This window comes from Uloborus diversus, chromosome 5 (genome assembly GCF_026930045.1).
Source record: "Uloborus diversus isolate 005 chromosome 5, Udiv.v.3.1, whole genome shotgun sequence".
Classification (NCBI taxonomy): Eukaryota; Metazoa; Arthropoda; class Arachnida; order Araneae; family Uloboridae; genus Uloborus; species Uloborus diversus.
Genome location: NC_072735.1, coordinates 65,677,660 through 65,690,902, shown reverse-complemented (window position 1 = coordinate 65,690,902; position 13,243 = coordinate 65,677,660). Strand labels below are relative to the sequence as shown.

Below are 13,243 nucleotides of genomic sequence, written 5' to 3'. Positions count from 1 at the left end.
TAAATTCATATGCTAAGCATTGATTAAGCACTGTTAAAGCAAAAATGGAGATTTTTTTTAAAGTGGGGTTAATCGATTTGGCTACTGAAGCATCCAAATATCACCCTTTTTTTCAACATTTTTGACCTATTCTTACCCTTCTTTGTCAAAAAGTGGCTTACTTTATCACACACCCTCCTTTTTGTCACATGTGACGCTACTTTTCATAAACATGCTCTTATTTTTAAAAATGCGTGATGTCACAATTATTATTATTCCCTCCCTCCTCCTTGTCACAAATCGTCACAACTTTAAGCGACATCATTTGTGGACATCCAATCTTTTACAGAATGAGGCGTGGCTGAAGAGTGAACCATACGCAAAGGAAGTGAAGAGAAAATTCTTGCTAAGTAAATGCGATTGATTGATAGCATAGAGCCCTGAAATCTCTAAAATATGTTTTATAAAATCATGAAGTCATTGGTTTCAATATTTCGTACAAAATTATTCAAACGTAGCAACTGCAGCTAATTTGGGACAAAATTTTCGAACTAAACGTAACGACTAATTTGGTAGGGAGATAGAGAGATCAGCAGATTAATCTGTCTCATGAATTTTACAGAAAAGTAACAAAAACCAACAGCGAGACATTCAATTTTAACTGTCATATCATCAGTTTTGAACATATAAATGCCTTCTTTAAGATCCAAACCAAGATCCTTACTTTATTTCGCCATCGAAGTGTATTATTGGCATATTCATTTAAAATTTCTACTCAAGGTAAATACACAAGCAGGATAAAAATAGTTTGTCATTTATCTTGCAATCAAAGAATTCCACCAATTATTGATATTTGATGTTCCTACTTTTACTTCGGGTTAATTTTAAATAACAAGACCTTATTAATATTTATTTTAAAGTATAAATATAGTTTCCATAAGTTATTTTTCACGTTATATGTAATTAAATATTCACGATATATATATGACCATGGTTCTTAAAATATTTGCGAAAAGTTTTAAAACGAAGTGAAGTGGTTGTGCCACCTCAAACTAACTAAAAGTTTGTAAGTTGCAAGCCTGACATTGATAAATTACTTCTCGTTGAAGATTTATCACACTTACAGCGTTCTTATCGATTAGCAGAAAACTGTTTTTAAATAGCACTTAATCAAATGAATCAACTAAGGTCATCTTTAGTCCTATAAATGGCAATCGTCTTGGAAATAATTTTGTTTTAAATTAGTTTTGAGTTTCATACTTTTTTGCGAATGTTTTATTTGATAACAGCAATAAATACTCTGCCGTTTTAAAAATTCACATTAATTGCAGCAATTTTTTAGGACTTATTTCTTACCTCAAAATTTAAATTTTTTACTTCTAAAATATATATATACCTTGTATATATTAAAGGTAAGAAATTTGTTTTATAGATAAAAAAAATTAGTAAAACTGCTTCAACTAACTTGGAATATATAATAATAATCGTTAATAAATTTATAAGCATTACTAGTCATTAATACAGTTTTTCATTAGTTGAAACAATTTATAAATACCATTAGACATTAATATAGTTTTATAGCTTTCTGGAGTAAGTGTATCTTTCTTTTTCTGACATAAACAAATAAGATATTTTTACAAATGTAATGCAAATGACTATCTTTCCTATATTAATAAGTTCCGTCGCAATAAATAAAATTGCTACCAATAACACATTGTATAAAATTCTCATTAATGTTACATCTTATTCTTTTTAAAATCATTTACAAAATAACAAGTGAGAATTGTGATTACGCTATCTATATGATAACAAATAAAATTTTAAATAAATACTTTTAAAAAAAAACCACATTTTGCTGCATTGTTTAAGTTATGTGGAACACTACTTACCGTTTTCTTTTGACTGTGTTCCTTAAAAAAATCACTGTACGATAATTGACGAAAACTCTTTTACTTCTACACAAGTACAGCTCTTTAAAACATCCGGGATTATTTTAGCAATTTAAGGTTCTAATAAGCGGTTTTTTTCATTAAAAAAAAACCTCCTTATATTATCTATTTTACTTAAAATGTGTTTTATTTTTTGTTTTTTTTTTTTCAAACAAACCTGTAATACATTGATAAGTAAACAAAATTAAACATTGTAATGATTGTAATGAGTTGTCTAAAGTACTTTGCTTTCTTCCGTTTAGCTTGTCTGGATGTCCTATTGCCGCAATGGAGAAAATGGTTCAAAAGGAACAAAGAGCGACGCCAAAACCATCGCCTCCTATTGGACAAAGTAAGCATCATGCGACTTTGGACTACTATTCATGAAAATCATTAAATATCTGAAAGTCATTGCAATATTATCCTAATCATGAAAGATTGAAAAAAAAATAAGAACGTAATTCCCGATACTGCTAAAAGTATGCGTACACCCTTCCGAAGAAGTGGTTTGGTTTCAGGTCAATCATCGAGCTATGTAAAAGTAATAAAGGCACTTGGGAACTTAATAACTCAGTAATGAATAATGCAAGTTTCAAACTAAAAGCGACAGTGATAAAAAGTCGTTCAGCTTCTTCACCAGGGCATTGTTTGCAAAAAGAAAATATTGAACTTGAGGTCTAAGTGCATAACGCATTCGCTGGATATTTGCCGCTATTGTTTTTAGTCTGAAGCTTACTTAAATCATTAGTGATCAGTAAAACATTTAAGATGCATCAGGTGGCTTTGTTATAAACGAAACTGATCGCGAAGAGTGAAACACAAAAGAAATCTCAATTTCAATAGTATGTACGTGCTAGTTCCAATTTGCGAATGTATAGTAGCACTATTTGTATCACTATTATCAATGCGAAGAGCTGGCTACAATAATACAAAATTCATCCTATGAATGAATTCGATCGTCCTACATTATGTGAAGATATGAAATTCCTCACATATCCTTTAAAAGAACTACTCTGCCCTGGTTTTTTTGTAAAATTCAGATACGGTCACCGGTAGTTTTCTTTCTCACATATTTCACCTAAATACAACGCTTTACAACCATTTGTCAACGGGAAATATTTGCGAAAATTTTCTGAAAAAGTTGCATCTGAATCAAATACATGAAAGCGCAAAACTTTAAATAGCAATTTCTCCTTGCAACAATTTCTCTTACTCGGTTGCAGATATGACTTTTGCGCTTAGCATGGCAGTATTGATACGGTAGTCTAATTGTGTCTGAATAAGCTTCACATATGTCCGACAAGCGTTTTTTATTCAACTGCAATGTACCCATAGAGCAAGATTAAGACACGGGCACATGGGGCACAGGCCCATGGTACCAAGATTTAGGGGGCACCAAATCAGTAGCAAAAGTTTGTACAAATTGTAGTAATTCTATGTTCTCATGTTTTTGGATGTAAATATTGGAAAATATTTTTCTCTAGCACTATAGTGTTAACAATTTTTTAAATAGATTCGGAGGGCTAAAAACAAGTTGAAGGTAAACAAATGCTAGATCAAATTTAAAAACATATTAATCAGTTACTATCGATCCTAATAAGAAACACTTTAGCTGAAAATTGTATAATAAAAAGAATTATTGTGTAAAGTTTGTTTTGATTTTTTCAATTTACTTGATTATCAATCGAAACACTGATTGCGAGCAGTTAAATTACCTAGCAATTTACAACCGTGTTTTTAAGTTGTAATGGACACTAAAAATAGTATCATCTTGTACATTTGATGTCAATATACTTTTGAAGGGAAATCAGATTGTGCTGCCATCCAACAATTGAACAAACTGCTTAGATTTGGTCTTCAAATTGACGCGAAGAATTTTTTTGTTTTGTTTTGCCAATTTGGCAATGATCAAAAGAGAAAACTCATCCCCCCTCCCCCCCTCCTCTTTAACACTTTAAGACTTTCTTTATCTTGTTCTACATCAAATTAAGTGCCTTTTTATATCTTTGTTGCATACAAACTGTTTTTACTTTATTTATAATACTTTACCAATTCAGTTATGAATTCTGGTGTAAACTTACATTGAGATTCAGTTTTGCATTTTTTTACGTATTGAAAAACAACTTAATTTAAATTTATTTCTAACTAGAACATCCTTAGATAGAAATTATTGAATTATATATTTGTTCAATGTGGTTGGAATTAATCGTAAGAATCGTAAAAATCGTAATTAAAGATAGTTTTTTTTTTTTTTTTTTTGATAATCAAATGGTAGATTTCATTTTAATCTGAAGGGTTTTAACTGTTAAACATATAGATTGAAAATAATTCAAATCAATGCCTAGTAAGCATGTAAGCATAGGGGCTCACGGGAACTCAGCCTCTGAACTGCTCTCCTTTTTTCAGTGAACTTAAGCATATTAAATGAAATTCAGACTAATTTCAGAGTACTTACGGATAAATATAAGTTCTGCAGAATATAGGTTTCCTGAAGATTTGTGTTACAAAATAAGTTACGTTTAGAACTTAAGCTAAACGTGAGCTTACATTACAAATCAATGTTTGTATTCCGGAAAGTGGGCTTGCTCAGTTTTCCAGTTTGATTTAAGCATAAATAAAAGTTGCACTTTATTTCCTACGTTATATTATGTCCGAGAAGGTGATGTTTCTCATCAAAAAAATTAGGCTATAGAAATAAATAATTATATAAAGAAATGAATTTGTATTGCTAAAAAATGGAATAATGTATTGCTCTATTTTATTAAAAAATTTCTATGGTACTCCTCATTGTCTTGTAAACTTCCACTGAGTGCTCATCTTATGTTTTTCATTTAAAAACACCTACCAATCCCAACAACACCGGGTTATAATTTGTGATAGAATTAGTAGAATAAATAGTATTTTATTTATGATAGAAGGTTTAGGGAACAAACACGTGATTATATTTCATAAAACTTTTTTTTTTCCTTTCTTGTTTATTCAGTTTTGCTCAATGTTCTATGAAATTTAATCCCCTTCTTTTAAATATCCATATTTCTGAGTTGGTCATGAGCTTGAGTCCGTGGACTTGATTCTTTCAAGTAGTTCTTTCAGGGAAGGGTCTCGTTCAATGGCAGTTTCAAGGTCTTCGGGAGTTAGTTGCGAGTACCCTCTGGAATACGCCACATTAGAAGAAAGATCGAAAAGTTCTGCGGTTAGATATTCAAGAACAGCGGCCAGAAAGACTGCAGCGTCAAAGTTTACTCTGCCACTTTGAAATTTCAGCTCCAGAAACTGGTGTATTTTTTCTATGAGATTTGAGAACTGCCTCTGAGATTCTACCTTTCTCTTTCTTTGCGCCATCGTCTGTCAAAGAAAGTTTTCGGATTAGAATTAGAGCAATATCAAATCTCAGTTTAAATAATAGAAGCACAAACATATCTACTTATCTAAGCAAAGTACAACAAAAAGAAAATGTAACTACACTGAAAGCATGAAAAAACACACCCGGATAAGGTGATTAAAGTACTGACTCCTGAAGTTGATTTGCTTAGAAATTCAAAACCACCAAGGCTGTAAAATCATCAGGAGAAAGTTATAAAGATTTTTAAGCAAGGGAAAATCATTTTTAAATGGAAATTAATCGCCTGCCGCTAGCTTAATTTTAGTTAGCGCGATTAAAATAATTGAGAAAATAGATCTGTTGTCATTTTTTCTCCACTGCGAACAAAAAAAAAATCTTGCTTTTGCTTTGAGCCTTGCCGAAATACAGATGCGGCAGTGAGTAATAGTGATGTCTCGTTCATGAACGAAAGGGTCTTAGACCGGCTCCTTAAAATGAACGATGCAGTACGGTCTACCAAAAAATGACACTTTTCATGCATTTAAATAAGACTAGAAAGCAAAATCAAACATTACTATTAGTAAAATCCTTTAGAATACAGACTATCTTAGAAATAAAAAATAATAAAAGATAACTTGATAGTTTAAAAATGAAGGAATACATTTTCCGTAATGAACCGCAGTGGGAAAATCTGAAAATTTATGCAACAATATCTAACCAATCAAAGACTGAGACTAATTTTCTTTTTACAAAAACTTAATTTACTTTTACAAGAACTCGTGATTGAATATCACATGCAGAACATTTTATCTGGTTAATGCTCAGGTAGTTGTTAAAAACTTTTTAATGTTAACAACCTTCACGAAAACATATTTATATGTCAAAATAATATACATTTGTATTAAGTTTTGACATCATTGTAATTACCAGTAATAGCATCAAGAAACTGATTGTCAAGAAACATTTATCTTTAGAGGCAAATATCTTACATGATCAGCCGTTCTTTATACGTAAAGGCAGAATTTTTCCTGAACTTTTGAAAGATATCCTCATATATATAATAGCCAATGATCAAGTAACGCTCTTGACGTCATCAACAATGAATCTCGCCACGGCATGATAATTTGATAATACGCTTTGTTAATGTTTAAAATTCAGGGAAAGGCTTTATTTTGACAAGGCTGAACTGGATCTGGTCACTTAACTGTTTTACTAGTAAGACTGATTTCAGGGGAATGAAGGAACGAAAAAGTGGTCAACAATGAACGCTATCTACTGGAGTTTAGGGTTCATTCACTGGAGTGAGGGTTAAAATTTTTACTGTCAAAATATCAGTCAGGTAATTGCTTCGTTCAAATGCAGAAAATTTTCATCCTTCATACCATGATGGGCAATTTTCTAGTTTCTGAAATATTCACTGTTACTTTAAATTACTTCAACTAGTTGATTACATAAGATTTTATTTCATTTTCATTTTATAATTTGAATACTTTCTAAGAGTCTTTAATTATTGGTAGGTGTCCAACGCCTGGTTGTGATGGATCAGGGCATGTGACGGGGAATTATTCTTCTCATCGTAGCTTGTGTGTTTGAAAATGCAACATTTAATTCTAAATTTTAGCAAAAGTGTTCTTGACGACGTTCTATAAGCTTCGTTCGGACTAATTTGGCGACAACACCAAGTGTTCCACGTAATTCCTCTCATAAAATCGCTAAATACAACTACTGTCTAACCACGGATTGTATGGAAAGGTAAACATCCGGTTTACACGCGGAAATGGAAGCATCTATTAGTTTTCAAGGATGTCCGATTTTGCAGATGTATGTTAGCCTCTAAATTAAGCTGAGTCTCGTTCAAATGAGCGGAATACGCGCATAATATTTTTATTTTTCCCCTCATTCAGATGGAGTCACCCCAACTGGATGTTTGCCAATTCCATACAATCCGTGGTCAAACAGTAAAAGCTCCATTGAATGTATAATAATTCGCGAACTCCATCAATTATCGCTAATCACGCCACAAAACCACGCCACCTTAACTCCGCCGTACAGATGCATGATAGTTAAGCTTTTTGTAATCGCAAAAGAATACCAACTGAGATCCAGTTTACGGATCCATTAGCTTTAAATATGTTGACAGCATGTGCAAATCAACTTCATTTTCTTTTTATGAGGTGCGCTTCGTGAAAATATAACTTAAAATTTAAGCTTAAAGCAATTCGTGAGAAACTGTCCATAAATCATATACGTGGCAATTTTTTCAATTGTCGCCAAAGGTTTTGTTATCATTCATTGGGCATGAACATTTTTGAATCTTGCCGATGTTGCCGCACTTTCATGACTTATCACTTTTATCGATGAGAACGAATGTGTGTGCCTAGTTCTTGTCGACATATTCTTGGAGAAAAACGAAAAGTCAATATTGGGGCGTTGTATTACACCTGTTCCCTAGATTAATATCACTCTTATCAAAAAAAAAATATTCTTATAATTCAAAATTCATTTACTTTTTTCCTTAGGCTTCAAAGACGGCAAATTTGTTAAGTCTAGAGAAATTTTAAAAAGCTTAAACTACAAAAAAGTTAATAATTTGGGGTGTTTTGTTTTCGTTTGAAAAATCAGTTGCTTACACACGTGACAATAATATTGATTTTGTACCGTTTCAATATTTTCTTCAACAAGGCTTAGATGGAGTACTGGCATTTGAATTTGTGTTGAGATAAGATGATGCAGATTAAAATTTAATAAACGCATTAGTTGAAACATGGGATCGTTATTACTCATTTTAATACCGCTTCTAATTCAATGAGTCCCATTTGGAGGAAAACTAAAACAATTTTGGTAGGAATTATTTTAAATTAAATTAAAATGGTGGAAGGATCATTGCACTGTAAAATAAAGTAATTTCTGGGGAAGTAATTTTATTTTGCAGTTGTTATTTTCCAGTTCATTTACTGGATTTTTTTTTTTTCTTTTTTTGAAAACTAGCTGCGTCGCCCGGCTTTGCACAGTTTACCTCGATAATAAAAGTTATGTCAAGTGAAGCGTGTCCAACAACTAAGCTTTAATAATAGAAAAAAAAAACTAAAACTTCCCATCAAAATAATGATTCTTAAATAACGTTAACAGCAAATCTAAAAGTCCCGATTACATTATTAAATTAAACACAACCTTCCTTTAATACAACTAAAATCCTTGATTATCTTGTACTGGCAGTACAAAAAAAAAATGTAATTGACCAAAAAATAATCAAAGGGGGAAATTTTTAAAATTCCTCCATTACAGGAAAAGTCTCAAAGCAAAAGCAAGATTTTTTTTTTTTTTGTTCCCAGTGAAGAAAAAGTGACAACAGATCTATCTTCTCAATGATTTTATTCGCGCTAACTAAAATTAAGCTCACGGCAGGTGATTAATTTCCATTTAAAAATAATTTTCCCTTGCTTAAAAATGCTTATAACTTTTCTCCTGATGATTTTACGGCCTTGGTGGTTTTGAATTTCTAAGGAAATCAACTTCAGGGGTATTTTTCGGGGGCTTTCCAATGAGATTGAAATCAAGACAATCGGATAACTATTTCGGGTAGAAAGAGCTATTTAATGCCATTTTCGGGTCTTAAAATTAAAATTCGAACGGTTCAGTACTTTTTTGCGTTTGACAACCACCATACGTTTCTTCTCGGGTGCCCAAGAAACTCCCTTCCAAATTCATTCGAGATCCGACCTAGACTATGGCATATATATACTGCACATATGATGTATGTATATCACCGTAAGAAAGCGTTTGGATAGAGCCGGGCAAATGACGAGATGGTATTCATCCATGACCTGTCCCAGATCACAAAGATTGCAAAAAGGACTTGAAATAATTCGAAAATAATGCAGGTGTTTTGGGAGACAGTCAATGCCAGTGACGAGCCTAAACTCAGCCACCATTTCTATACAATTTTCTTACACTGCCATGTATAGAAATCCGAAACTATGCATGTTATTATACTGCATGTACATTGTAACTTGTTTTATAATGAAATAGAGAGAGACTGTTTTCAACAAATAAACTTTTTTTCTTTTTGATTAAAAATTCTTGTTTCTCCTTTGCAGTTCCTTCTGGTCCATCATCTCCAGACTGCGTCATGCGGACATTATGTTACGTGAAGCAAACAGACATGCCAGACTATAGGTATCCTATGTACGGACAACAGGTACGATCTCCCATGGACAAATACGGACGACCGCAGACACCCGACTATAACTCCTATGACAACCAAAGGTTCTATGGCCGGCCCATGGGACCAAAGATCAAGTCGGAGTCCCCAGATCAGAACATGATGAATAAAAAGTAAGACAAATCTGTTCCTCTTTACCATCCACAGAACTGATTTCTTTCAGTTTCAGCCATGTTTTTCAACACATTCAAAAAATTGAGTTTGACAAAGAAAGAAATAAACCATTGATACGAATTAAATTTGAAATTTCACTAATCGCATTGGAAGAAATTTTTGCGTTATGGAACATTTTTGAATGTGTACAATCCAGACTTCAAACTAATTTTGTACTGCAAGGATAATAATCAAAGTTTTTTCGCTGGGAACCAATTTAAAACACAATTTGTCCATCTTTCGAAGGGCAGAAAATTAATTTCTTCACGGTTCTCAAATTCGTCTCAAACTTTAGTGAGAATTTCTGTATGAACTGCTTCCATAATTGCTGCTATGCAAACCTTCAATTCAGTTAATGTAGCTGGAAGTAGAGGTAACTGTGTGTAGCGAAAAAAAATTTCCTTTCAATAGATATGTTATTTGATCAAAATGGATTAAAATCTGAATAGTTATTATTTTTTGAAATCGGGTCATTCTTTTTTCACCCAGTATATAGATACACGGCAGTGTGTCACCCAAGTTTGGAAAACAGGAAATAAACGGCCGATGCATCTCGAGCGTTTTTGTTGGTTAGATGTCAAAATAAATATGCGTAAACGTACCCCGTGTTCGGGGTAAATTTACGTAACCGACTTGGACTCAAAAATATTTTTTTTAACGGTTAAAAACACAAGCTGAGCAACAACTGAATATACAAATTTTGACTCCATTAACTGCTTCATAAAACCGCAATGTCTGAAATTTAATAAGTTAAAACATAAAAATTAGAAAATTCATTGAAAAAAATCCGCTTAAACGTGCCCCGATCTACCCTACTATAAACATCTTTAAATGTTTTCTGAAAGTTCTTGATTTATTCCAGAAACATGATTGACTTTTATTGGGAAGGTTTCAGAATTCCTCAGATAGATTCCAAGTTAATTTCAGGAAGGCTACTGACTTTAAGCCGGAAACTTTCTTGTTTTTTTTTTTTTTTTTTTTTTTTCATGTATTTTGACGGGAGAAAATAAACATTAGCTGCTAATTATTTTCCCGGAACGCTTCGGATTTTTTTTAAAGTGCAAAATGTGAAATCGTATCGTATTAAAATGTGAAAATTGTGGTGTAACGTTCATGAGAAACTCTACAATTCTACGTACTGTAAACTAAGTTGACTTATTTCCCATTCCTTAAAATTTACTGATATTGTTTCCTTTCAGCATGCCACTGGCATCTATGTGTGGTGGAAGTGGTCAGAGGAACTCTGTGGTAGTATCTTCTAAGCAGATCTACTCTCCGCCACCACCACCAGCCAATGACTCTGAGCAAACGGAGCCTGTGGATTTTTCTACGGGACACGACGACAGAGTGAGACCCGAATTATCTGGGCCCCACATGATGCCCAACGCCACACCTTCACCTTCACCGCGCTCACCGGTGACAGGGCGGATGGACGCATCCCCCCACTGTCCACCTCAACACATCCCTTACCCACAGAGTCCCCTAGGCCCCCCACCACCGGCGGACAGGATACAGCATCACCATTTGATGCCATCTCCACCGGAATACGTGCCGGAAAAGTAAGTTGAGTTTGTTGATCCTTTTAAAACTAAATTATTGAAACATTTTGACCCTATAGAGCTGTTAGAGATTTATAACAACCCCGATTGGCTGCATGAGGGCGTGTCAAAATTTTCCGGAAACGATAACGATCGTAGAAAGAAGTCTGCTGCTCACTTTTTGTCAGTGTCGCAATTGAGGTCTTCGGGACAAAAAGGGAACAGCTCCACTTTTTTATTTTTATTTTTTTTTTTTTTTTTTTTGGTTTTATCCTTAATTTTAAAATATATGACGCAAAATATTATCTTTCCGTTCTGTACAAGGACGAATATTACGTAAGATATCAACAAAAGGTTTCATGAGAAAGTATAGAAAAATATCATCTATTCGTTGTATAATAAACTAACTATTTTCAAGTGTTATTTATCAGAAGACACATTGTTTTTTTTATTATTAAAACCAATATAATTTTAATTAGTAGTAAAAATCCAAAATGCATTTGGATTATTGCACGCATTTAGAGCAAGAACGAGACAGTGCCAATAGGTAACATTAAAATGTCAATAAAATTGATTTTGTAGGGATATAGTCTAGCAAAATCTTACTACTATTATATATGCGAAAGTTTGTCTGGATGTATGGATGTATGGATGGATGTATGGATGTTTGTTACTCTTTCACGCAAAAACTACTGAACGGATTTTGATGAAACTTTACAATAATATAGCTTATGCATCAGAATAACACATAGGGTAGTTTTCGTCCCGTTATGGAGGGCAAAACCCCCTTAGGGGGGCAATAAAACACAATTTTTGTATAAATTCTCTAATATTGGGATGAAAAAATACTTGCACATATTAACATTATATCTCCATCGAAAGCTCTGATTTTTCTGATGAAGATGGCACCTGTTCCAAATTTCTAAGTCGAATAAAAAACGAGTTATGAGCTTTTTAGTTCCATGTTCAAAGGCTTTCCTCAACTCAATACAGTATTTAGTGTATCATCTCAACTCCCTGTCGATAGCGACAATTGTTGTATTGTTGACTATCTTTGCTTTTCGTGACTATTCAAGGCTTTTCTCAAGTCAAATCTTGAAGTATGATTTTTGCACAAGATTGGCAAATAATACATGATTTGGCTGATCATTTTCCAATTAAACGGAACTTTAATGCAATTAATGGTTTTTATTGATATTCATACTGATTGAACACTTACTCATTATCATATCAACCAGCAGATTGCCAAAATTTTTGCAGAAAGATTTCCGTAGCTGATGCATTTGGCAGTTTTTTCAACGTCGCTGTTTTTAAAGCCGAAGACTACGTCATAATGTTTCTCAGCTTTCACCATGTAAACAAAATATCGCCAATCAAAGAATTTTCAGAAGACTTTTTTTACTGTGTTAAATAATCCAGCAACTAAATTAGGCAAATCCATAAACAGCACAAAAACTTCCATTAATTTTCCTTTTTGCACAATTTCAAACAATCACCAAATTTTACTACTTATTTTGGAAACATTTCGGATGAAACTGTTTAAGCGCCATTTTATGGTGACCAAAAGTATCTCAGCATCTGGCGACGATATCTCTGTAACAAAAATTAATATCATATCGTTTTACAAAGTAAGGAAAGAAGGGGGGAGCATCATCGAAGGTACCCCAAAACGACTTTCGCAAATTCGGTAAAATCGCACCAAGAGCCACAATGATTGAAATTTCCCAAAATAACTAAAGCAGGTATAAGGGGATTACAAGCGGAGCTACTTTTTTTTAACCACTTCGTACTTCATTAGCCATACAGAGAAGGTTTTAGACTCCATATTAAAAAAAAAAAGTATCAACAGATTAATCTTTTTAAACATGAGAAGAATAATTTCATGTTCTGGAAATTTGTATATGCTTAAATATAGTGCTTTCGTTTCTAAATCAATACTATTTTGTTCTTTATACTTATTGCTATTTTACTTTTATGGGTAAGGAAGAAACTCGATTTTTAATCACGTCAAAAAGATGTGTTTTAAATTATTTCACTTAAAACAGAAAACAAAAGCAAGTAACGATTTTTTCTCATAATTATTACTGACCGAGGCAACGCC

General features: G+C 33.0%; 1 protein-coding gene across 1 annotated transcript in view; it reads left to right on the top strand.

Moving 5' to 3' along the window:
• LOC129222951 (uncharacterized) overlaps positions 1 to 13,243 on the top strand; it is a 108,262-nt gene that overhangs the window by 64,537 nt on the left and 30,482 nt on the right. The window contains exons 9-11 of the mRNA XM_054857513.1: positions 2,171 to 2,259; positions 9,327 to 9,564; positions 10,804 to 11,163. Coding sequence (XP_054713488.1) covers positions 2,171 to 2,259; positions 9,327 to 9,564; positions 10,804 to 11,163 — 687 coding nt within the window. The remainder of the gene's footprint in view (positions 1 to 2,170; positions 2,260 to 9,326; positions 9,565 to 10,803; positions 11,164 to 13,243) is intronic.